This window comes from Centroberyx affinis, unplaced genomic scaffold, assembly GCF_046629955.1.
Source record: "Centroberyx affinis isolate AG114_WGS23_722 - 3 ecotype Tasmania unplaced genomic scaffold, CSIRO-AGI_Caff_v1 ptg002349l_1, whole genome shotgun sequence".
Lineage (NCBI taxonomy): Eukaryota > Metazoa > Chordata > Actinopteri > Beryciformes > Berycidae > Centroberyx > Centroberyx affinis.
The window spans coordinates 191,002-215,212 of record NW_027280612.1 but is presented as its reverse complement, the minus strand read 5'-3'; the positions used below and the strand labels follow the sequence as shown (position 1 = coordinate 215,212).

At 42.8% G+C, this 24,211-nt stretch overlaps 1 protein-coding gene across 1 annotated transcript; it reads left to right on the top strand.

Moving 5' to 3' along the window:
• The first annotated feature begins 853 nt into the window (after nucleotides 1–853).
• Nucleotides 854–24,100, top strand: blmh (bleomycin hydrolase). The gene is made up of 12 exons (XM_071533278.1): nucleotides 854–977; nucleotides 3,218–3,415; nucleotides 4,344–4,453; nucleotides 6,358–6,499; nucleotides 6,742–6,830; nucleotides 6,920–7,012; nucleotides 15,786–15,941; nucleotides 16,118–16,276; nucleotides 16,412–16,479; nucleotides 18,938–19,055; nucleotides 19,425–19,491; nucleotides 23,787–24,100. The coding sequence occupies exons 1-12, from the start codon at nucleotides 968–970 to the stop codon at nucleotides 23,933–23,935; spliced, it is 1,359 nt and encodes a 452-aa protein (XP_071389379.1). The 5' UTR covers nucleotides 854–967; the 3' UTR covers nucleotides 23,936–24,100.
• The last annotated feature ends 111 nt before the right edge of the window (nucleotides 24,101–24,211 follow it).

Sequence of the window (24,211 nt, the reverse complement as noted above, 5' to 3'; positions counted from 1 at the left end):
GGGGTGGGGTAGGGTGGGGGTAGAAATTATGACATCATGTAGCTTCATGTGGAAAGATTTTCCTGGCAGTATACAGTTGTAAATGTCATTTAAGTTTTGCTAAAATAAGCAGTTTATAATAGGGTGGCCTAGTGACTTCAGGGTGCTACAGCACCCTTACTATTATATAATGAATAAAAATGTATTATCTCCCCACAGTACAGTGCAGACAGTTGTGCAATTCAATTCTAAATCAGCAACAAAAAAAATCTCCCCACATGGGAGCCCCTCAGACTGAATTTTCTGAAATGTGGGTCCATTTCTATAATGTATATAGCCTACATTTGGGGGTCAGTGACATGAAAACCTTTGAGAACCTCCGATATGCTTTTGAGCCAAACGACCCATTATATCTATATCTTATTAGTTACAGCAGTTATGACTTCTCCATATGCGGACTGAACAAGGGGAGAAAGTTTCATGGATTATGTTGATTACTGTTGTTACTACATAATTTGGTTAAACTGTAATAATTTGAATATTCGATATCTTGTTTCCGCCCAGAATCCTAATGAGACTGAGCGGCGTCCAGTAAACCAGAAAGACCGAACGTTAGGAGATTTTGCCTTCAAAATAAAAGTTTAAAATGGGTCACTTTCGGAAAAAGGGTGAAGTAAGCATTGGGGTGTACAGAATGAGAAACCTGTGTCAGAACAAAGGAAAAACAAATTTATTTCATTTTTAGAGATTCGTCTTTATATTTTTTATTTTCTCTTTGGAACTTTTGTATTTATTACTCCAAAACTCGTTGCAACATATGTAAGGGTTTTACTTTGAAATCTAGAACCGGAAATGGTGTACTTTTACTCGGTCTAGCTTGACACGGATCACACTCTCACTGACTGACTGACTATCGGCGAATGAGATAAACAAAGAGCCGGTGACTTTTCAGGAAAATAGAAAACGCTCGCCAACCCTCTTCGGAAACATGGACACTGGTACGTTGAGTGCCACTTTCCCTTGTTCCATTCATGGTCGTTTGTTTAGCCGGCAAGCTGAGCACAACCTGTATTTGGTGATAGCTAGCTAGTGGTTGACAGCTGAGAGAGCTGCCCAGCTAACAGGCTAAGTTAGCATTCTTAGCGTTAGCAGCTTGCTAGCATGACTTGCCGTCATTTCAACAGCTAGGTTGACAGTTCATGCCAACAGCTTGCCAGCATAGTGGCGATATCCCAGCAGCAAAAATAGTCCGCTAATACACTTTTGCTCTTTGGCTAAGAGCTATTATGAGCAGAGCTATAGTAGCTGGGAATACATCTTGCTAGCCTGTGTAGCTAGTGCAGAATGAAGTTGGAAATTCCTCTTCCAAGCTGCCAAACTCTTGAAATGAAAGTGATTCATCTGAGGGTGATGTTTCTCTTTCAGTTTGTTACAACGAATCTTTTTTTTTTTTTTACCTGAAATGATAATGTCTTCCTCCGTTTTCAGGACCTTAGCCAGCTATTTTTTTTTAGCAGTGACCAGTGTCATCTGACCCTTGGCCAGCCAAGTCAATGGAGTCAGTCGTTTTGATTCCACGTTAATTGACGTTAATGAGCTCTCAGCCTTCAGCACTCTGCCAAGTTGTATGCCTCTTGTTAGATCAGTGTTTTTTGTTAATTATATGGTTCTTTCTAAGATATATGTTAGCTAAATATTCCCTTGTTTCGGAGCAAAATTTTCCTTAAAGTAATTTGCGATCTTGATAGTCTCGTGATAATGAACTTTGCTCGGATTGTACTTTAGTCAGTCAGAGTTGATAGTCTACTTGGCCTCCACTGTTAGGCTTCAGGCCAACTGGACTTCAGTTGACGTGCACATGGAGCAGTGATTGGTGTAATTAAACCAGTTGCATAACCAGTGTATATTTGCAAGTCACCCTTGCTACCTGTGCTTGGCCCCATGCCATAGAAAACAGTGTGATGCTGTCTGCCCTCCTCACCATTCATGCCTTCACATTTTGTATATGAGAAAGAGAGCATGAAAGAGAGAAACAGAGCCTGACCAACCACCTGGCTGTTTGGTTTGGCTCAGCCTCCCCTCGTGTGCTGTGAAGCACACTCCTCCACACCTATGTAGTGTGTGTCTATACTGCTGTTGTTGTGAAGTTGTTGGCTAATACTTTGGTTCAGATCTTAAGTGTCTATGATTTACATTTACTCCACTTCAGATTCTTTCACTCCACTTCAGATTCTATCCGCAATCACCAGTCTCAAAAAATTCAACTGTTGTGCCCAAGCAAAACAGTGTCATGCCGGCATCATATGCCATGCAAGCCTACACTCGAAATGTTCCCTGCCTTAGGCTGGCTGTTTTTTTTTCTTCTGAGAATATGGGCTTGACAGTTAGGCTAATGAAGTTTGACACTGTCCTAATGTGTGGTGGCCAGTGCATTTCAAGTTTGTGTCAATGGAAAATAACAGAATGGAGCCGAGAGAGATGGGTCGAACTGTAGGCAGCATGCATGACTAGGCAATGTCCCCCACAATGTTTAATTGCTCTGATGGAATTAGAAACCACACACCAATGCCAATTTGAATCTGTCAAAGTGTGTGCACCTCCCCCTCTCCCTTATGCCGTTGGATTGGACAAGCTTTCCAGTGTGTTCCTTTCACTGATGGAGACAGATGACTGATACCAGCCAGCTTTGGTCAGCCCTAGGCTCCCTAGGCCCAGTTATAGTACTGTTGGCAAGCGTCTTTGTTTCCTTTGTCCCTCCCACCCCAAGTCTATCCTTCATCAGAGCTCTAATCATCTGTAATTGGACTGGACATTGTGTATAGGCTATTCCTCCCAATGATCTCTGTATAGTTGGTGGCAAGGAAGGATGCATCGGACAGTTGTAGTATTCAAGAAAGGATCTGTTGTTAGTTTATGACTATTGATCTGCCATTTTCCAGGCATTATTGTGACATCTGAGCGCATATGAGTGCTCATAAATCAGATCTTAAGCAGGAAGTATATAGGCCTAAAGTGCACAGGAGACTCGAGGGAATCAGGACATTGGGAAATTCCTCTGTCTGTTGTCTGAACATAGGAAGTCTCCTGTTGGTTATGGTCTTCTGTCTGAGTCTGTCTAGCTTTGAAAGCCCTCTTAATATAAGTTACCTGTCTGTGCTTCTATCTGTCTTCCTTCCCCTTCCTTCTCCTTCCTTCTCTGTCTCTCGCTTTGTTATTGTCTCCCCATCTACTCTTCCAGGTTTGAGTCAGGAGAAGGTAGCCACCTTTATCAAGCGGCTGCGGGCCGAGCCACGCTACCTGCTGGCCCAGAATGTGTCCACCTGCATCGACCCACTGGAGGTGTGTCTGCACCGGCAGACCGTCCAGGACACGGTGCACATCTTCCAGCACTCCATCCCCACAGAGGGCAAGCCCGTCACCAACCAGAAAAACTCAGGTAGGTGATCAGGTTATCTGGCATTTCGGTGCCCATCCAGAACATGTGTGTGAAGTTTGGGTTCAATTCGTCTTGAGCCAAGAAATCAGGGAAAAAAAATTTGATTCTATGCCACACGGTTCAGGAGTTTAAAGTTGCTGCCACCATCTGGCCAACTGGTGTTGTTTTGGTTGGTGTTGTTTTGGTTCAGTAGTTTGTGAGATTTAAAACCTATTTACCAAATTTGGTTGCTCTGGGACTTATGGTGTCTGGGCTCCAGATCAGTGTAAGGCAGAAAAAGAAGAAGCAGAAGAAAAATTCTAAAAAAAAAACCATAGGGTTCATGCACCTGCTGTGCTTGGACCCCTTATGTGCACAAGTATGCGCACACACACACACACACACACACACACACACACACACACACACACACACACACACACACACACACACAAAGCTTGTGATTTGTGGGATAATTTTGGGCTCCAGCTGTACAAATTGCCCTCATTCAACAATATGAAACACCAAGTCACACTAAGCATGACTCCATAGAGAACTTGAGATTCTCCAGAGTAAGCTGAAAGACATGCAGGCTGTGTCAAAATGTATTCCTGTCATCTTTCATAGATCGTATAATATAAGATGTTGTATTCCAAAACATTAAGTATGCATTTTGGGGAAAAATAATAACCTGATGTTTATCTTTGAATATCTTTACATTAAAGATGATTCCCCCAATGTTAACATTTTGTCAACCAAAATTTTGGGTTACCTACTGTTCTTTAAAAAGTTCCACTTTGTAAGAGAGAATGTTAAGTTTTTCAAATGTTGGTGGTCTTATTTTGTTCAAATTTTAATGCAGGACTACTCCTGCCCGTAGAAACGCATACCTAACACATGGCCTGCATGTTTCTGGAAAATTCGGCTAATGTGTTCTTTTCATTTCCAGGGAGATGTTGGATCTTCTCGTGCCTCAATGTCATGCGACTTCCCTTCATGAAGAAGTTTAACATAGAAGAGTTTGAGTTCAGTCAGTCCTATCTCTTTTTCTGGGACAAGGTAAGATTTAAAGCTCGAGCCACACACCTGATCAATACTATCCACCCCTTTGTTGTTTTCACTCCTCATGTCTCCTTGGCTGCAGTATACAGTGTATATACTGTATATACTGGATGTATATTTTGTCTCTGTCTGGCAGATTATATTTTTTGGTGTAGATTTTCATTTGTGTATGTATTTTGTATTTATTGAACTTGCTTTTTTGTTGTGCATTCAACATGTCTCTAGTCACATTGTAATTGGGTTAGGGTTAGGTTAGGGCTTGAACATTTAGAACAGGCTATCCTTAGAACAGAATATCTCTCCACATCTATTTTGGTCAATAGACTCCACAACCATTGAGGCAGCCTACAAGAAAACCATTCAAACAAAGTTGAATCTGGCATTAGTATATAATTAAATGTTGGTCATGCCACAATAGCTTGTAATGTCATCTAGATAGGGAGCTATAACATGAGGTTTAAACTACACATCTCACAAAAATGACTGTGTAACCTCCTATGCACTTCTGCATGCTCACCCATGCAGAAGTGGTGTCTTCATCTGGCAGGAAGACTTCCCTGTTGAAAGCAGAAGAGCTTTAGTTATGTTGTTGGTGGCTAACCACAACACATCACCAATGCAGTGCCATCACAAATACACTATAGCAGTAGTTTGACTTGGTCAGTTGCTACTAGTAAGTTAACCAAGGAATTAATGGATATTGAATGTTTTACCTCATGAATCCAGACTCGTCAGACTCGTCGTCTGATGTAATGATGGCAAAATAGTGAGCCAACAGAGAAAACCAGTACTGGAAAAATATGAGCTGCCTTTTGTAAGTTTTCAGGTTTCATTGACACACAAAACCATTTTCTGTTTACTTTCTGATTGGGGACAGCCTCCTTTTTCTGTTTAGTCCTGATCAGATTCTTCAACATTTCATTGTTTTTACATTCTGGAGTTAATTTTCTCCTGCAGGACATCTATGAAGTTGGACTGAGACATTTGTGTTGTTCCAGTGTACAAATATTTGGTAACTTGTATACAGTATATAATTGGGGTTATTTGTTAGTGTTTGTAAGCTTTCAAAAAGAGCTAATGCTGTTTGCTCGAGGCTAAGAAAGACTAGTGAATTTATTTGAGTTGGCTAATAGTCTGCAAACATGTCAGTGTGATGTGGTTGTGTGGTCTGTGTCATGGTTGCTGTGTTTGGGTGTTTGTTTAAATTTGAGTTATGAGTTTTCTAGACTCTCTGGACAGTCTCCCCTGTCTGCGCTGTAGCAGCGCTCCAGGAGAGTCTGTCTGAAATCACTGACTAAACTGCTATAGGATGTTACCACACACAGAAAAGAAAAAAACACTTTGCCCAATTACATTAATGGGTAGTGGCCAGTGAGTAGTGTTTGAGCTGGGTGTGGGGGGCGTGTTTGTATATGTGCACTTGCAAAATAGTAATGTAGGGAAAACAGTTCCAAACAAATGCGTTGTAGTTCTTTAAATAAAGAGACTGAATGTGCAGTACATGTATATTTCTAAGTCCAAATAATCGGATCCACTGGGAAATCCCCACCAGCTATAACAGTTTAGTACTTCCTTTCCCCCAGACTGAGTTTTCAAACATTCTGACAATGGTTGTGTGTGTTGTTTTGCAGTAATATTAAGTCCAAACAAGGCAACAGTAAATATGTCTAGCCCCACAAACATGATGTCCCCCTCTGGGCCAGTCAGTTATTACATTATCAGCAGTTATTGCATTATCACTTGCTACAGTCTCTCTCTCTCTCTCTCTCTCTCTCTCTCTCTCTCTCTCTCTCTCTCTCTCTCTCTCTCTCAATCTCTCTCTCTCTCTCTCTGTCTTACTCTCTCTCTCACTGTGTGTCTCTCTCTCTCACCATATCTCTCTGTTGTGTTCCTCTCTTCAGATCGAGCGTTGTTACTACTTCCTGCAGGCCTGTGTGGAGACAGCCCAGAGGAAAGAGCCAGTGGACGGGCGCCTGGTCCAGTTCCTGCTTTCCAATCCAACCAATGACGGAGGACAGTGGGACATGCTGGTCAACCTCATTGGTCAGTTCTCATCCTCATCCCATTTGGCGGGGAGTTCCCAGACATGTCAGGGCTTTAAAAGATTGTTTTTTTGCAGAATCAAAGTGACAAATAGTTCACACTGAATCATGCAATAACCCCTGTCAGTTCCTTAATTAATTACAGAGCTGTTTCCGTATAACAACACCAAAAACTGGTGCTGCGGAACATTAGAATTGTCCGACCGGCTTAAAAAACATTGTTTTATGCTGCCCTGTCTCCAGAAAAGTATGGCGTCATCCCAAAGAAATGCTTTCCAGAGTCCCACAGCTCAGAGGCCTCACGCAGAATGAACGACATTCTCAATCACAAGGTGCGTCTGCACGTCCCTCAGTCTCAAGCCATTATGTCACTTAATCGATAGGGAAGTGCTGACTGTGTTTGTTTCACTGTGTGTTCCAGCTAAGAGAATACTGTCTACGACTGAGGAACATGGTGGCCAGCGACTCCACTAAAGCTGAACTGTCTGATGCCATGGACACCATGATAGAGGAGGTGAGATTGACACTAGCGCACACGCCAGTGTTTCCTGTAGAGTTTGTTGTAGATGTGGGGGTGTGGGCGTTTTTGATCTGAGGCCTAGGCCCGTTCCAAGATCAGTTTCACTAGGAGTTACAGCTTAAGAATGGCTCTTATTCAGATATTAATATAATGATATATGGACAATTATGCTGTAATTGCAATTGTACGTTTTTGTTTGTTTGTTCTTTGGTTTGTTAGTTTTTTTCTAGGAGTGTGTGGGGGGAGCAAGGATTATGAATGATCATTGCATTTACATTTTCTAGCTGTGGGGGCAATTGTTCAGCTGTAGCGAATGAATTTAAAAGAAACACTGCCTTCCAAAAGTACACTTCAATTCACGTCTACACACACACACTGAATAAACAACATAAAGTAGTCAGTTTATGCCGTTTTTTTTTTTTTTTTACATTGTCACATTGTTCTGTTTTCGCCAGAAGAGGGGGCTGTCTAATAATACTTAGCAAAGAGTTCCAATGGTTAGCCAGTCATCTTGCTTCCCTGCATGCAATTTAATGTTTTATACTACACACTTAATTAATCAATACATTATCATTTCATATCAGAATGATTTTATTCAAGAACATTAAAGGCACAGGAATTGGTGGCACTAGTACAGAGATATACCAATATCGCACACAGTAACACAGTATGTACTGGCACATATGGCACAGGAGCAAAAGAACCTTACATACAATGCAGCATTTAAGAGAGACAGCAGACTATTAAATATAATGCAACTATTAAGTAAGTGTGGCATACAGTACAGTTTCAGCTGTAGAGAGGGATGGTACATTACTATGAAGTACTCTATTGAAAAGGATGACATGATAATTTATGGGCATTATAAATCATGGACATAATTCCTGAGGCTCAACTGACTTATTGTACAAAGACACTATGAGTAGTGCATTGGCAAGTGATATTGGTCATAAATATATATTAACTGCCATAATGGTCATTTTAGCTGTGAGATGGATAGTTTCCTATTTGTTTGTATTCAGTCCAGGTCCATTTCACAGTAACAGTGTCTGAATACTTACTGATTAGACATTAGTATTTAAGGTCAATTTCCCCCCTAGCAGGATAAGCTGCAAAAGATGTACATATGTCTCTCAATTCCAAAATCACCCTATTTTATATATACATGTTTGTATATATTGTGCATAGTGTTGTAGTTCCTTTTTTCTTTTTTTCTTTTTCATACACAAACGACAAGTGTATCTCTTTGAGGTAAAGTTGCATAATAATGCCTAGGTTTACAAATATTGACTGTATGATATACTGTATGGTACACACTGTTGACAATCCACTGGTGACAGCTTGGGATGCTGTATTTGTGTGAGTGTATTTGCATGCAAGTGTGTACAAGTATATGTACACATATGTGTGTGTGTGTGTGTGTCATTTTTGGACAAAAGAACTGAATAAAATATTGTGTGCACGCAGTTATACATCTCACAAATCTGAAGACAAAGCTGCCTGTTCCATAAACAAGATGCTTATCACAGAGCATCTGACGTTGCACAGTGAAGACAGCTTTGCATCCAGAACAATAATATAACACAGCAGAAGAGAAGACTGAACATGTGCATGTATAGATACACTCGCTGAAACACACACAACACGTGTGTTATTGTTAATGCATGTACAGTGGCCTTCTCTGTGCAAGCTCATGCATGCGTGCAGCAAAATAAGATCATGTGCCCACTATGTGTGTTTTTGTGGCTTTGCCAACTTGCAGTAAGTGTGTATGCACATGCGACTGTATGCATGCTTCCTGTGTGTGTCTATGAGCGCATGTGTGTGTGGGGCCAGTCAGTCAATCAGTCTCCTATTGAGACCATTACACACAGTAAAGGGGTGTGGTTAAGCGGCCTTTGTTGGGAGCTGTTTCATTGTATTGTGCTGCTGGGTGGTTGCTTGTTTAAACAACCCTGTATCTCACAGCACCTCCAGCATGGATGTCCAGCCGTCACCACACACACACTCACTCATGCGCACACACACAAACAAACATAGGTTGTGCAACAGTAAAGATTGCTCCCACTGCACGCAGGGCAGGGTGGGGGGTAGAGGGTTGTCAGTGTGTTTGTTTGTCCACCTGGAAGTGGTTTGTTTTGCGAAACACAACTCTGCCACGGCCAGTGGTGATGGAGCGTTTGGTCATGTCAAAAGAACAACCAGGGTAGTAGTGAGAGCAAAATTGTTCAGGGACATATTGTCGCCACTAGAAATGAATCGTGATTACAAGAATCAATATGCTGTCCTCACTGTGTACATTTGAAGAGTATCATTCGAAAATGAGACCACCACCTGTCAAAACAGGAAACTTTTACATGTTTGCTGACATGAAATTAAATGTTATTGTGTCATGAATTTCAGGTAACATTTTGTTCTCAGTTTGGATATTTATAGCATTTTGCAATCAAGCCACTCATTTGAATCGATAAGAGCTCGATCAAGACCATAGACAGGACAGAAAGTACTATTCTGGGGCTGCTTTGCAATTATTTGCATCCAGCTGTGACAGCCCTGCTGATGAACAGCTAACAAATTAGCTCTGTAAATTAGATTTATATGATAAGCTAGGCTAATTCACCTGACTGGCAGTTAATTAACGATGGCAACATCTAGCGGTTATAATGAACTCACAAGGGACATCGTCAAAAGCTTATGAGGCAGGCATTGCGTTTGTGGTTATTACAGTGTGTATTAGCATTATGCTATTACAGTACAATTTCAGCGGAGCACTGGTAAGAATTGCTTGAATGCATGTGCACGTGGACTTGCTTGCCAACATCAATCTGTCCATGTGCTTTTGTCTATATGTGCAGACCTATGTGTTTGTGGTCACATATACAGTAGGCCTGCGTGCACGTGTGTGTAGGCCTACGCAGTTGCTGTGCATAGACTTTTAAACGTGCTGAACTAGTGTAGCCTCTACGTGTTCACATGTGTGTTTGCATCCATGCGTACACTTGTGTTTCCCAGGATCAAAGTGCCGTGTCAGTCCCACTTTGGTGTGTATGGAGGTGATGCTGTCCACCCTCCCTGCACGGCGGTTGTGTCTGTGCCCTGGTCTTCATCACACCAGTCCCACACACACTCCCCATGACAGGCAACCGGGGTCAACGTCTCTGCTTCCACTTACTGTACCCGGGGTGCGCTTGATTTGTATGGATGCCTTTGCGTGTTTGGAATCTATTCGTTGTTAACCGGTCAGGCACATTGGCTAAAACCAAGCGCATCTCAATTATCTGAAAACGCCTTTGCAAAAGAAGCTTAACCCATTGTGACCTGTGCCCGCACTAGTCCAGTATACTATGACAGTTTCTCTTCATAGAGGCTGTTAGGATGACAGGATCCATATGCTGCGGTATAGAGGCAGAGAGGCCTAGTTTGTTAAGGTTCAAAGACAGGCTTTCTCTTTCATGCTGCATCTGCTGTGTGTCCCTGGTCCTCTCCTCTCACTTACATAGACACGTACACAACACACATACACGCAAATGAAGGGACATTCGCTGGTAACCACGCATGTGTATGCATGTACAGTACTCAACACACACATGCACACACAGATGGTATCCCTCACGCCGCAACTGTACCCCTTCCTTGCTCCATTGCGTCATGGAATCAGAAACACCATGTGCGGCTCTGGTCTTGGCTCTGAACATACGGAGAGTGATTCTTAAGACAAGGCTAATTTATGAGACAGCCATCAACTCACAGAGGGACTTGCTTGCTGCAGTGTGAGTTTAGAGAGTAGGCTCAGTATTGGCTATTGGCTCAGTCCATTAGTTGTTCGATGTGGATGGGTTTCTGTATCTGTATCATTGTTAGAGGCTACAATGATAAATTTTGCCAATGCTCAGGCGAACTGCTTCGTATGTGTCTGCTCACATTTCTTGAATTTTGCACCACTGTTGTAATTTAACAATGACCACATGTGTGCTGTGTTTACAAAACATGAAAGTTTAAATCAAAACTGAGTTCATTTTTACCCAAACTGTTTGCATGGTGTCATTTGCTTACACTCACAAGTCCAGCTTCTAGACAATGGTTCTGAACTCAATTCAGGGTAGCAATGAGGTGTATGCTTTGTTTCAATTCAGCATTAAACAGGCAAGGGCAGGTATCAAATCTCTTACAGTTTTCACACTGATGAGGTAAATCCAGGTGAAAGCCATTATCCATTATTTATTTCCCTTATTGAATCTATACCAATCACAGAGGAGATGTAGATAAAGAGAAGCAGACAAGTTGGAAAAGGATTTTTAAGCTTTGAGATGATTGAGATGTGGATTGTGCAAAGGGGCTGCAACTCAATATCAGGAAGATGTCCCTAATATTTTGTACTTTCAGTGTACATTCAACACTAAATACCTGGGGAAATAGCTGTAGGGGAAGGGAAAGCTATATGAATACTCCTACCACGGGCTGCCTTGCACCACCACAATCTTGTACCATTGGCTACTTTGCAGCTCTGCTGGAGCAGTTGAAGGTCAAGTGCCTTTCTCATGGACACCTTGGCAGTAGTCTTTGAGGGAGGGAGGAACATTTCTTGTTTTCTTTCCTGTATCAGATATCTTCTAAAGTGTTGCCGTTGTCTTGTTTTGCTTACGTGTTAGTTTCACTCCTAACACTAGGTGATTTGTTTTGTTTGTTTGGGTAGCGGAAAACAAATAAACATGCAGACATGCACGAGGATGACAGACCTTCAACACTGGAGCACAGATGCTATCAAACATTAGCCTTGGCTAGCGCCCAATAGCGTGCAGTAAGTCAGCTTAATGTTTATGGTAAGACACGCAAACTTGCTACATCCACTAGCCTAAATGCTAACAGAGGTCTACAGACATACAAACATGCTAGTAGAATCACGCTAACTACTAGCAGTCTTCTATACAGAGACATGCAAGCTGTCAGGACAGAATGGTAAATGCTAACAGAAGTCTATAGAGATATGCAAACATGCTAATCGCTAGCAAAAGACTCCATAGACGTACTGGTTGTCTCTGCTAGAACAAATTGTAGGCTCGGTCACCCCCACCTGGCCCTGCTTCAGCATGTGGCAGGTTGGCTGGCTGGCTGGCTGGCTGTACATCCTTGGCACAGCATTGGGAAAGCATGGGTACCGGCTCTGCACACCATAGAGTTTCTGAAACTGGAGTTTCTTTGAAAGCACAGTTCCTTATTTGCACAATTTCCTTTATGTGTGATAAACATGTGGGTGTATGCACACACACACATTACTGTACAGCGGGGATGTAATATCCCCTCCTAGTACCACCGTCTTGTCTCCCTCTTTGCTTCCTGTTATTGTCAATAACACAGCTGACCCCCGAGCAGAGCTCAGATAAGGGGTCTTAATATAGACCTTCTGCTAGACACATGGGGTGGCCAGAAAGCTGCCTGTTACCAACGTCAATCAAAAGCAACCATCAGAATCACCAGGAACAGCTGGACCCTGGCACCTGTTTACAGTTTAGATGTTTAGAATATTAAGTTAAAAATGTGACGGCCTTGGAAATGACAGTCTAAACATGAATCAAATCCTTATGTTAAACCATGCCTTTAGATTTTCTGGCTAACGCCTATGACTGTTCTGAAGAAATTGTAAGTCTACCCTGCAGGCTTGGGCCCAGTTCACTTTTAATTTAATCTATTAAAAATGCAACTAGTGAAAGTATGATCAGTATTCATTATCAGTCATTTTTAATAGATTGGATATGCTAAACTTTTCATGCCAGGGGTTTTTCAATGTTGAATTTTCAAGAAATTCCAGTTTCTGAGTTGAGTGAATTGAATGCAACTGCACTACACTGAGAAAATGTGCAGATCTTTAAGTTGTCTGTTCCAAAGAAATCCTCTATTGGGATACATTTACCTTACATAACCTGTAAAAAGCCAGTTCAGTCTGTTTTGAGAAGGGGCAGTCTTTGAGTCCATGTCAGCTGATAAACACACACACGTCTGAGGTCAGGACTCTAAAAACACACACTGTCTGGCACTGTCCTACAGCCATAAATCCCTGCTACACACACACACACACACACACACACACACACACACACACACACACACACACACACACACACACACACACACACACACACACACATAAAGGTACTGTACATATGGTCTGGGAGTCCACCCTGAATGGTGACTGTCCATTTCCTGAAAGAGAGGAGAGGGGGGATGGAGGAAGAGAAAGATTGAGGGTTGAAGACAGAAAAAGAAGAAGCAGAAAGAAAGACTGAGGCTTTCATCCAAAGAGTTTTATTTCAAACTGAGCGATCTGCTCCTTGAGAAATGTGACAGCTGCTCTTGCGATATGACTGCTGGCACTTAAGTAACGCCTTACTGGATATTACTGAAGTTATTGGCAAATGTATTGTTTGTTTAAAAAAAAAAAGTTGCATTTACACAGGATGTAATCAGAAATACTTTGGAGATCTTTAGTGGTGAATGCGAGGTAACAGTATTTTATCTATAATACTGCAGAGTTTTGGGAATCAATCCCATCTCTCTTTTTTGTTTCACTGCCTGCCTGTTACTTTTTCCCCATATGGTGGATGTGCCATTTCAGCACGAAATTATGTCTGTCAGTTTATCGGTTTGTTCACATTATTGTCATCTTTTCATCATCCTTACATGCATGTTTCTGTCAGTTTCCCTGTCTTTTCTTTCCACCTCTCTGTATCCCTCTCACCTTTTTCCTTCTGTCTGTCCGTGTCTGTTCCTCCTTCCCCGTCGGTCTTGTCTGTCTGTCAGCGAGGAGGCAGGTGTTTCAATATTGATCCTGTTCTGACGTCACTGCGGCCGATGCTCCCTGACCGACTCTGTCAGCCCAGCCTTGCCCTGACACCTAGTTTATTTAACCTGTTGAGGGAGGAGTGGGCACAGGGGTGGACTGGCGTGAAGGGGGATGCTCATGTGTAAGGCTCAGGGCGCCTGGAAAGAGAAATGGAAAGAGGAGAGGTAGAAAAGAGAGTGTCAGTTCAAAGGCAGCAGGGAGAGCAGAGTTATTCTTGGAAGAGAGAGACAAAGAGGAGGAATGAAGAGCAAGGGCGGGGGTCAAGGGGTAAGAGAGATGGGTTGTCGTCGTGCCGAGGGCATCTGGGCAAACACAGGCCAGACAAGGGGATGGGCACCTTGGCATTTGGTCTTGCCCACAGGGCAGTCTAAACAAAACGGTTGGATTCAAAGGAAGGTGGTTTTGGGGGATGAGCGGTTGTACAGATGCCTTCGTTTTGTGTGTGTGCGTGTGTGACTGCATGTATGGGTGAGCACGCATCAGGGTGTGTAAAAGGTGAGAAGGGTGTACAGTGCACTGCAGGGTGGGCTCAGAGGGCTCAGCGTCTAGTCTACTAACCTGAACCCAGGAATGTCAGAAGGACTTTTAATGCCTGTTGACTGAGGGTGGGAAACTTCTTCCATGGCCCCCGTATTTCCCCTGGAGCCCTTTGCCGAAGCAGGCCGCGCCAAAGATAATCCCCCTTTTAGTTCTTTATTCAGCTAGCCAGGAGTTTAACTTGAATTTCAGTAGAAAGTCAATGAAAAGAGTGTGTGGAAGTCTATGGGAAATCCATCCATTGTGACACTGTGAACCGAAACGGTGAAAGTGTGTGACGTGTCACCATCCACACGCAGTAGGAATGACACTCCTGTAGTAGTACACACTGTACTGTAGGCCTACCTTATGCGTGCATCTGCCTTTTCTCAAACCAATGGATCACTGTCTAGCCACACTCCTGTTATCTACCACTAACAATGGGCTTTGCTGAGTCCTCCCAATTTCTCAGCCCTTCTTAATCGTGTTCGATAGGAAAAGCATCTGTAGTTTTATACTGTTGAGTTCTGGGAGAGGAGAACGGAAGATAGGAGAGGTGAAAAGCAAGAGGGAAATTCCTGAGATAGCTGTATCGGAGGTTAGTAGGGCCAGATTCAGAGTAGACCCAGTCCAAACAAGCCAGTTTAGCCCACAGGAACTCGGTCTGAACTTCAGCACCACAGGAAGACTGGCGGGCGGGCAGGAGGGAGGGAAAAAGGGTGTGGGGTGCAAATGGGGAAACAGAGGGATATGAATAGATGAGAAGGAGGGATGCACTGTAGAGATGTTTGAGGAAAAACTCCAGGGAAAGTTGGAATCGAGTAGAAAGGCCCGACAATGATGGATGAGTGGAGGCAGGGACAGACATTAGGCTGGAGGGATTAGGCAAAAGGACATCTAGAATATGACTGGAAAATTGAATTTGCAAGCTTCCCCAGACAAACTCCCTCCAGGCTAGGGAGGGAGTAGAACTCTCTTCCTTCAGTTGTACAGTAGAGGTGAAGTGATGTCATAGAAGGCTCTCTCTCACATAAATGTATCTTCTGATGCGCATTATAGACCCAGTCTGTAATTGCATTATGGCAACCCCTGCTGACACAAGGTCGCACCACCGTTAGCTTTGTTTACGTAGTGATTTATTGGATTGAATATATGTTTTCACTCTGAAATTTATTGTCTGAGCTTATGATACAAGGTCTGCAATTGCTAAATTGCAGACATTGAGTTTTACATAGATTTTTTGGGCTGGAAAGGTTTGTTTACATTTGTAATTTTGAGTTGCAGTATAATGAGCTAAGGAAGTTTTATTTTTTATCTGATTATTATTCAACCTCTACAATAGTACATGTGGATGGATGTTAGGTAGCCAAAAAAAAGTAAGGTTTGTATGTGTAAACTGTGTGTTCTGTGCAGGTGTTCCGGGTGGCCAGTGTGTGTCTGGGCAGTCCTCCTGAGACCGTCTGCTGGGAGTACAGAGACAAGGACAAGAACTTCCACCGCATGGGACCCCTCACCCCCCAGGAGTTCTACAGGGAGCATGTCAAACCCCTCTACAACATCCAGGACAAGGTATGTGGCCCCATATACCCACAGACAAACACGCGCATGCACGCATAGAAAGGCCATGTCGACAACAGATAGGCCAGTAACTTGCTGTTAGTCACTGCTGTGTAGGGGCTCGGCCTCAGATTCCCTGTGGAAAGCTGTACAGTGTCTGATCTAGTATTGTATTTCTATATCCTCAGATCTGCCTTGTGAACGACCCTCGACCTCAGAACCCCTATGGGAAGCTGTACAGTGTTGAGTTCCTGGGGAACATGGTCGGAGGGCGCAGCACGCTGTACAACAACCAGCCCATCCAGCTGCTCAAACAGGCTGCGGCTGAGTCCATCAAGGAGGGTGAGGTAGGTTGGGAGGAATCGGGGTAACTGGTGGACGTGGACATGAGCGTTCGTGCATGTGTTTAAATCATGTCAAGAGCTACTTGTTCTGAACCTAGCTACTATTTTTCTCTCCCCCCCCCCCCCCCCCCCCCTTAGGCTGTGTGGTTCGGTTGTGACGTCGGGAAACATTTCCACGGCAAGCTGGGCATCAATGATATGAACGTGTGAGTACAATTCACAGAAACAGTCTGTGCTGCATGGACCAGTGCGGTTTTCGTGTTAGGGATGCTTTGATTGTATTGGCCAAAAAAAATCCCCATCACCAGTTAAGGTTTTAGTGTTTTACTTTGTCTACCCACCAGACTTGGGTCAGATAGTGTGTGCAAATAAATCATAACATTCAGCCAAGAGGATATGAGAAACAAAGGCACTCAACTTGAAAAGAATTAAAATCTCTTTATTGCATTGGCAAGTTCTTTTTTTTAAAAATTCTTTTCACTTCAAGTTGAGTGCCTTGGTTTCTCATATCCTCCTGGCTAATATATATGTCCTCTGCCAAAGAGCACCTTCTTGTTTGATACAGCTGCCAGGTGAATGGAAAAAGTAACTGGGTTGGATGGATGTACAGACATCTACAAAATCATAACTCAGTTTGTTTAGAAAAATGACATAATACCTACCTTGAATAGAAATCTGAATACAGTGAGGTCCTGCACAAAGAGGTGGTTGAGTATTGAATGTTTTTCACCAATAGCAGATGAAATGAAATGCAACACATTGTGACCCAAACAGTTCACATGCTGCGCTTCACAACATTGGAGTGGAATATCAGAGAAGGCTGCCAGCAGGCTGAACACCCATCTAAAATGAGGAGTGACTATCTAAATCTTCCAGTCAGTTGGCCCATCTCTATTTGGTGCTGTTGCCTCCCAATCTGTTTGTTCTGCATCCATGCGTGGGTAAAACAGGCTTCACATGATGAGACCAGATCTCAGCTGTCTTCATGAAGTGTTGCTTGCTCCCCAGGGGGAAAGTTCCCTATCTTTGACCTTCAAGTGCAACAGTATCTAGTCTGAGTTGCTGGCGCCAGGCCTAAATTTGCCCACCTACCCAAACAGATGTGGTGCCAAATGTCTCGTACTATTTCTGTTGAAGCTCATCTCTCAGACAGATCCTGTTCTTGTGCCAATTATGTGAAGATTATAATTGGTATGAGGTTGAGTCTTAATGGAGCTCCTTAGTCTCAGTTCCACAGTTCTGCTCAAAGCAGGCATAATGAGGTGAGCTCATCTTTTGCCCAAGCAGTTCAGGCTTATGGGGGTTTTGCCCTTCCTGCCCTACCTCTTTTCCATCTGAAAGAGATTCGGGCCATGTTGTAGGATGGTTGGGATTTAATAAGGGTGACCACCTGCTAAATTATCACAACACACAGTGATGTCTTACCTTTCCTACCGAAATTGTCGGTATGTACTATAGGTGGAATAAAGGGCAAAGTAGGGCTGGGCGATATGGTTGAAATCAATATCATGATAATCATAAGGATTTTTCTCGATATCAATATATATCACGATATGGTTCATGTATGCAAAATCACGTTAAATAATCAAATTAATGTTCATCTCATTGAACCGAATGGTAATGTTAGGTGTGATTAGGGTTGCAAAGGGGTGGAAAATTTCCGGTAAATTTCCAGAAAGTTTCCGGTTAATTTCCATGGGAAGTTAAGCTGGGGAATTTTGGAAATATTCCAAATTGGAAACTTTCCATGGGAATTATGGGAATTTATGGGAATTTATGGGAATTAATGGGAATTAATGGGAATTTATGGGAATTAACTGGGAATTGAGGGTAATTTAATGGAAAGGTATCATATCCAAGCATAAATATTTGTTTTGTTATAAGCAGACATCCATCCAAAATAATACAATTAAAACAGATTTATTTGTAAGTAGAACTTTATCAAGTGTTAAATATTTTATTGAACAATCAATTATTTCATTGAAGAACAAAAACATGAATGTTGAGTTAAATATTACTCATCCCCCCGACCCAACCCATTCAAAAATTAATAAAAATGCACAGGAATGCACAGTGCATGTAGGGGGCGTGGTCTCAATAGCCCTGCAGTAAGCAGTGTGCTATGTGTGCATGTGATTGAGGAATAGCATAGATATTCAACTGTACTTGCATGATATCTGGTTGTTTTAGTCAGGATTATGCTAAAATATATTTTCCCCAACTATATTTAAGTTCCCTATTAAGAGCATACCTTCAATTTTGTAAATTCCTGGTTTATTCTCGTTTATTCCCATAAATTCCCGTTAATTCCCATAAATTCCCGTTAATTCCCATGGAAAGTTTCCAACTTTGAAAATTCCCGGAATTTTGCAACCCTAGGTGTGATGTCAAACAAAACTGAAATGTTCAAATAATATTCCTACCATACCTCATTTTATCAGAGTTTTTAAGTAAAATTTGCTTGTCATCATCAATTTAGACAGCAGAAATGTGTGTCACGATATTAAAATATCTTCATATCATCACGATATGATTCCACTGAAAGACGATAAACGATAATATTGAATTATCGCCCAGCCCTAGGGCAAAGTTTGATGATAACTTCTTTTTTTCAGGAAGCAGTGTAATGTGATTTTGTGATTTTGTGTGTGTGGGTGTGCGCAGGTTCAACCATGAGCTAGTGTTTGGGGTTTCAGTGAAGAACCTTTCTAAGGCAGAGAGACTGATATACGGAGACTCTCTCATGACCCACGCCATGATCCTCACCGCTGTCACGGACAAGGTACACACACACACACACACACACACACACACACACACACACACACACATATACATCACATCCGTGCACACTTCTAGCATAGCATGCCTATGTACAGTAAACTCATGCAAACATGCTCTCTCACACAGACTCACAAGTATACACACACAGACAGACACACACATTCAGAGTTTCCCAGGGTTTGTTGCATCAAAGCCTCGCTGTGTGTTTACTCCGCCTTAATCGGCTGCAGTTTTTCAAAGTGCTGTCAATTTCCCCCCTTGTAAGTAAGCCCAGCTGTCAGGACACTTTCTCCGCTCTCTTACTTTTTTGTTTCTTGTTCTTATCCCTCCATCACCGTCTTTCTCTCTCTCTCTCTGTCTCTCTCAGGAGGGGAAAGAAGGTTATGAGAAGTGGAGGGTGGAAAACTCCTGGGGAGACGACCGTGGGAACAAAGGTGACCTGAGAGACACACACACATTCTTACACTATCCCTCTTCCTCTTTTCAATCTTACATTAAGGGATGTCATATTTCTTCTTTTTTTCAGGATTTAATCTGTAAAACTTTGCATAGATTCACCAACGAAAATCGTGTGACACCACCGTGTCCCACAATAATCCATCCTCTTCCTGTTTATGTCTATTGAATTAAGTTAGGAACAGGATTAGGCCGAGAGATGCTCCCCTGTGTTGAACTTATAATTGACTGCGTCCTGTTACATGCACAAGTATGCACCCACACACACACACACACACACACACACACACACACACACACAAACACAGACTCTGTCAGTTCTTTTTTGTGTTTTCGAGCCCAATTCCTCCAAGGACCCATTCCATAAACTCAGTTATAGACTGATCTAAGCCTTAGACTGGTCTATAATTGTCTGGTTAGACCACTCTGATGTAAGACTTAATTGCACAATGCTTTGTGTCTACCGGGAACTTCTGTTTGACTTTTTTTTTCTTGCCATTTTCAATGGAAACAACACATTGATGCATTTTCCAGTCAGAGAGCTTAGCATGGTTTTTAGCGGTCAGAGTACTGAGCGTTAGTTAATTTTATTTATTTATTTTTACCCCAAATTCAGAATGGATCTGACAATCTAAGCCAGTCTTGGGTTAGCTACCAGTAAGTCATTTTGATGCAACAGGGAAAACTGTAGTCTATAGTGAGTCTTACTAAAAGTTGGAGTTCAAACTCAGTCTCTGTTTATGCAACAGGCCCCAGGACACAGCAGGTACCCTACACACCTCTTCCCCAGACTTCACTGTTCTGTTGTTACCTCTAATACCCTTTCATCTCTGTTGCTCTTCTTCCTCTGACCCCTCTGCTAGCCTCCCTCCTATCTTCTCTCACACACTTATTCATGCCATACACTTCACCTCCATCTCACTTTTTTCTCCCTCCTGTCTCTCTATCTCTCCATCTTTCTCTCATTCTTTCTACATCTCTTTCCATCTCTGAGCTTGACATTCCACTGCAGATTATAGGAGAGTATATCAGGCCAGCCATGCATTCTCTGGCAACACACACACACACACACACACACGCTCACATTATTTTCTAGAACCCACACACTGAAGTGACTGTTGGGAAAACAAGTGAAAACCCCTCAGCCAAATCAAATGTGTTTCACGCATATCTTATTCCATAAACACCGGCAGATGGGGAAGGCCAGGGCCTCAAATCCATCTACGGCCAAATTAATAAAGTTATTGAAAACAAAAGTTCGAGGAGCGGACTTTACTTGGGGATCCGGAGGCTTTGTTTGTTTGACAAATGCAGAGGGGAAAAAGAGACACGGGGAGAGGGAGGAAAGAAAGAGAGCGGTCAAGGGACTGGAGAGAGATGAAACGGAGAAATGAAAAAGTAATACTGGTAGAAAAAGAACCCAAAAAGAAGAAAGAGAGAGGCAAGTAGATGGACAGATGATAATGGAAAGACAACAAAGGAATAAGAAACAGAGAAGTGTGTTTGTAAGGCTTAACTTCTCCCCTTAGGCCTCTATATCAATATCCTTTCTTACCCCAGAGGAATCTCTCATGAGAGTTTTAACTTTCATTCCCTCCATCTGCAAGCCCCAACTCAGCCGCTGTTATGGCTCCGCTCACTGCACAGCTCATACTTTTACATAACTTTAAACAAATATTGAGCAGTGTGCTCTGACGAATTTTGTTTCACTTTGATAGGACACTTACGAGCCTTGAGGTGGCCTCCTTAACACTTGTCATGAGTTCTGCTTGGGCTCTGTTTATGAGATTTCTGACATGAGAGAGAGAGAAGTTGTTATTTTCTACCAACATGAGAGTATAGAGTCAAATGTGTTTGTATGTTAAAGAACGTTAAGATGTTAATGTCAATGGAAGGAAATGCTTGGTAGTGGCTGTACAGCATTGAGAAAAGCTATAGCTTTATTTTAAGTACGCCTCTGTTAAACCAGTCAGTGCCAGACCACACCGTTCTCTGTCCCTCAAATTCTCACTTTGGCTTTACATAGACATTCAATACATTCTGTCAATTTTAGGCAAGAATAAAAATCTTTTTAGGTTGGTGATAACATGGTTAAACCCTTGTTAGACTCGCTGTGTCTCAATTCTCTTTTCGTATTATACGCTTGGCTCGCTTGTTCACAACTCTCTCACAGCCCCATATGGTGGATCGCTGCTGAAGTTGAAAAGCAAGATGGCTGAGGACAGTCGGACTATCCCTGAAGACAAATAATGACGCTCGCACACACATACACCACCATGCCACCCAACACGCGGGTTCCAGTAAGAACATGTGAACACACACACACACACACGCACACACCACACAGAGAACCAGGCAACACGCCATCTAACAATTGCGTTCTTGGAAGAACACACACACAGACACGCCCTACCCGATACATTGTTTTGAGCTGCGGCACGTTCTTGCGGTCGCCGTGACGTCATCGATAAGTCAACTTGTCAGCGGGAGGGATGCTCTCGTTTAAACAACACTGGACACAAGAGAAGGGGGGAAAGAAGAGACAGAGGGGAGAGATGGCAGCAAGGAGAAAGAAAGGGGAAAAAAATAAGAGGGTGTATTTGCTGTAAGATCTGGTGGCTAACTTTGTTACACAAACTGAGGCATAACAAACGGGAGGCTTCAATCCCTCCTCCAGTTCTCATCCAGCTTTCCATATGCGTCAATACAATATTAGATTTGAGCTGCTTTGTTCCTACATAGCTTTTGGTCTTTGTACTTCACACAGAACACACACACACACAAATGCACACACATTTCGTTTTGATTAATTAATTCAGCATGGGGCCACATCCTCGTCCAAAAAAAGAGATTAGGCTAGCATAACACCTCTTCCTTCTGTGTAAGGTCAAGGTACGCTTTCATAACCACCCCAGATTTAGCCACAGTGACACACACACACACACACACAGACACACACACAGACTAAGAGGCAGACATTGTATGTGCAGGGTCCTCCCACTGTTTAGTCTTATCAGGGTGGGCGTGCAGAGGTGATGGCAGAAGTGTTGAATGCGTACTGTAGGGTGGGGTAGTGTGAACCGTCAGGGGCGGGGGTCCTTCTCTCCCTCTTCCCCTCTGCCTGCTGAAACAATGGACTTCAGTGCCCAAGGCGCTGATAAAGAGTGCTTTGGAGGAATGAAGGCGTGCACATACATACACAAATTGTGGTTGACCATTTGGTTAAAATGTTATTAGCAGCACTCCCTCTTCAGTGAAAGAGTGTGTATGGTAATGGTTTTAATGAGTGACATGATGTGATTTTAAATCATGTGTTTTATGCCTTGAGATGGTGTCGTGATTAGGGCCCACTGCCACTGAATTTGTCCTTTCATTTCTGCATCCTTGTGTCTCAGTGATGAAACTCGACCACACTCCTTTTTGGGGCAAAAAAAAGTCCCAGCATTTGAGATGGCAAACTTTTCCTACAGAGTGCTGTAGTTTAGAGGACCTTAGATGTATGATCTTGTATGTATAAAACTATGTGTATGAGACATACATGGCCATGTGTATTTAGACCGACAGGTTTATTTATCATATTAATAATATGATCTGCAGTGTGTCCAAAACAATTAATTAGAAGTGTCTGTGTTTTTTCTTTGTCAAACTCCTTTATAAACCCAGTCGTCATCATCGTTTAAAAATAGCAGATTCTAATACACAGGGATGAAATATAGATTTGTTGTAGTGCTCTGTAGACAGACTTCTGGCATCTACATCAAGCAGGAATATTAGCGTGATCATTATTGGATTTGAAAGGGGGCTGATTACACACTATTGCCTGAAGCAGCTTCAGTGAACTCATCCAGAGTCATGTTCATCTGTTATATACTGTTAATATACAGGCTATACTGACTGTCGTTTGGCTAGCTCCCATTTCCGTTTCTGCTGATTGTGCCTGGATTTAATTTATACCTAATTCACGCTTGATTTGCAAAGCTGTCACTCCAAATAAGCTTTGCGTCACCCTACCTCACTCAGGTCAAAAAGCGCTAAAACCACCAGACCCTGTGGTCCCACATCTACCCACTCAGTGCTAGGATTTGCTGCTCTTGCTATCTGGCGCACACATGGAGTGGGTCAGCCCCGAATTTGATTGATTTCCACATTGTGTCATTTTCATTGGTTTCCAGTGTCCTGCACTAGCGTGCCAACATGGTGGGGAATGTAGTGATTTATGTGTCTATACTGAGTCTGACTGTTGGTTTGTCGTCTTCCCTGTCCATCTCTTCAGGTTACCTGATCATGACCGATGACTGGTTCTCTGAGTACGTGTACGAGGTGGTGGTAGACAGGAAGTACCTTCCCCCTGACGTCCTGGACGTGATGCAGCAGGAGCCCGTTGTACTGCCCGCCTGGGACCCAATGGGAGCGCTGGCATAACTGCAGGAGCCCAGGTCTCAGCCCCACCCCCTGGTCTATTTGACTCCGCCTCATCCCGTGGCTGGTTTTACCTCTCCAATAATACCCTCCCACCCCCCACCCCCCTTCCAAACAGCCTGTTCTTCTAGAAAAAATAATAAAGTTTTTGTTTTCTTTTTTACTGGACTACCTTTGTCTCTTGTCTGTCTTTATTTCTTGCCATGGTTGGAGCTTACACTGTCGCACCTTTTCAGCGGAGTTGCTTTATTTGTGTGTATTCTTGTTTCATAAACATTT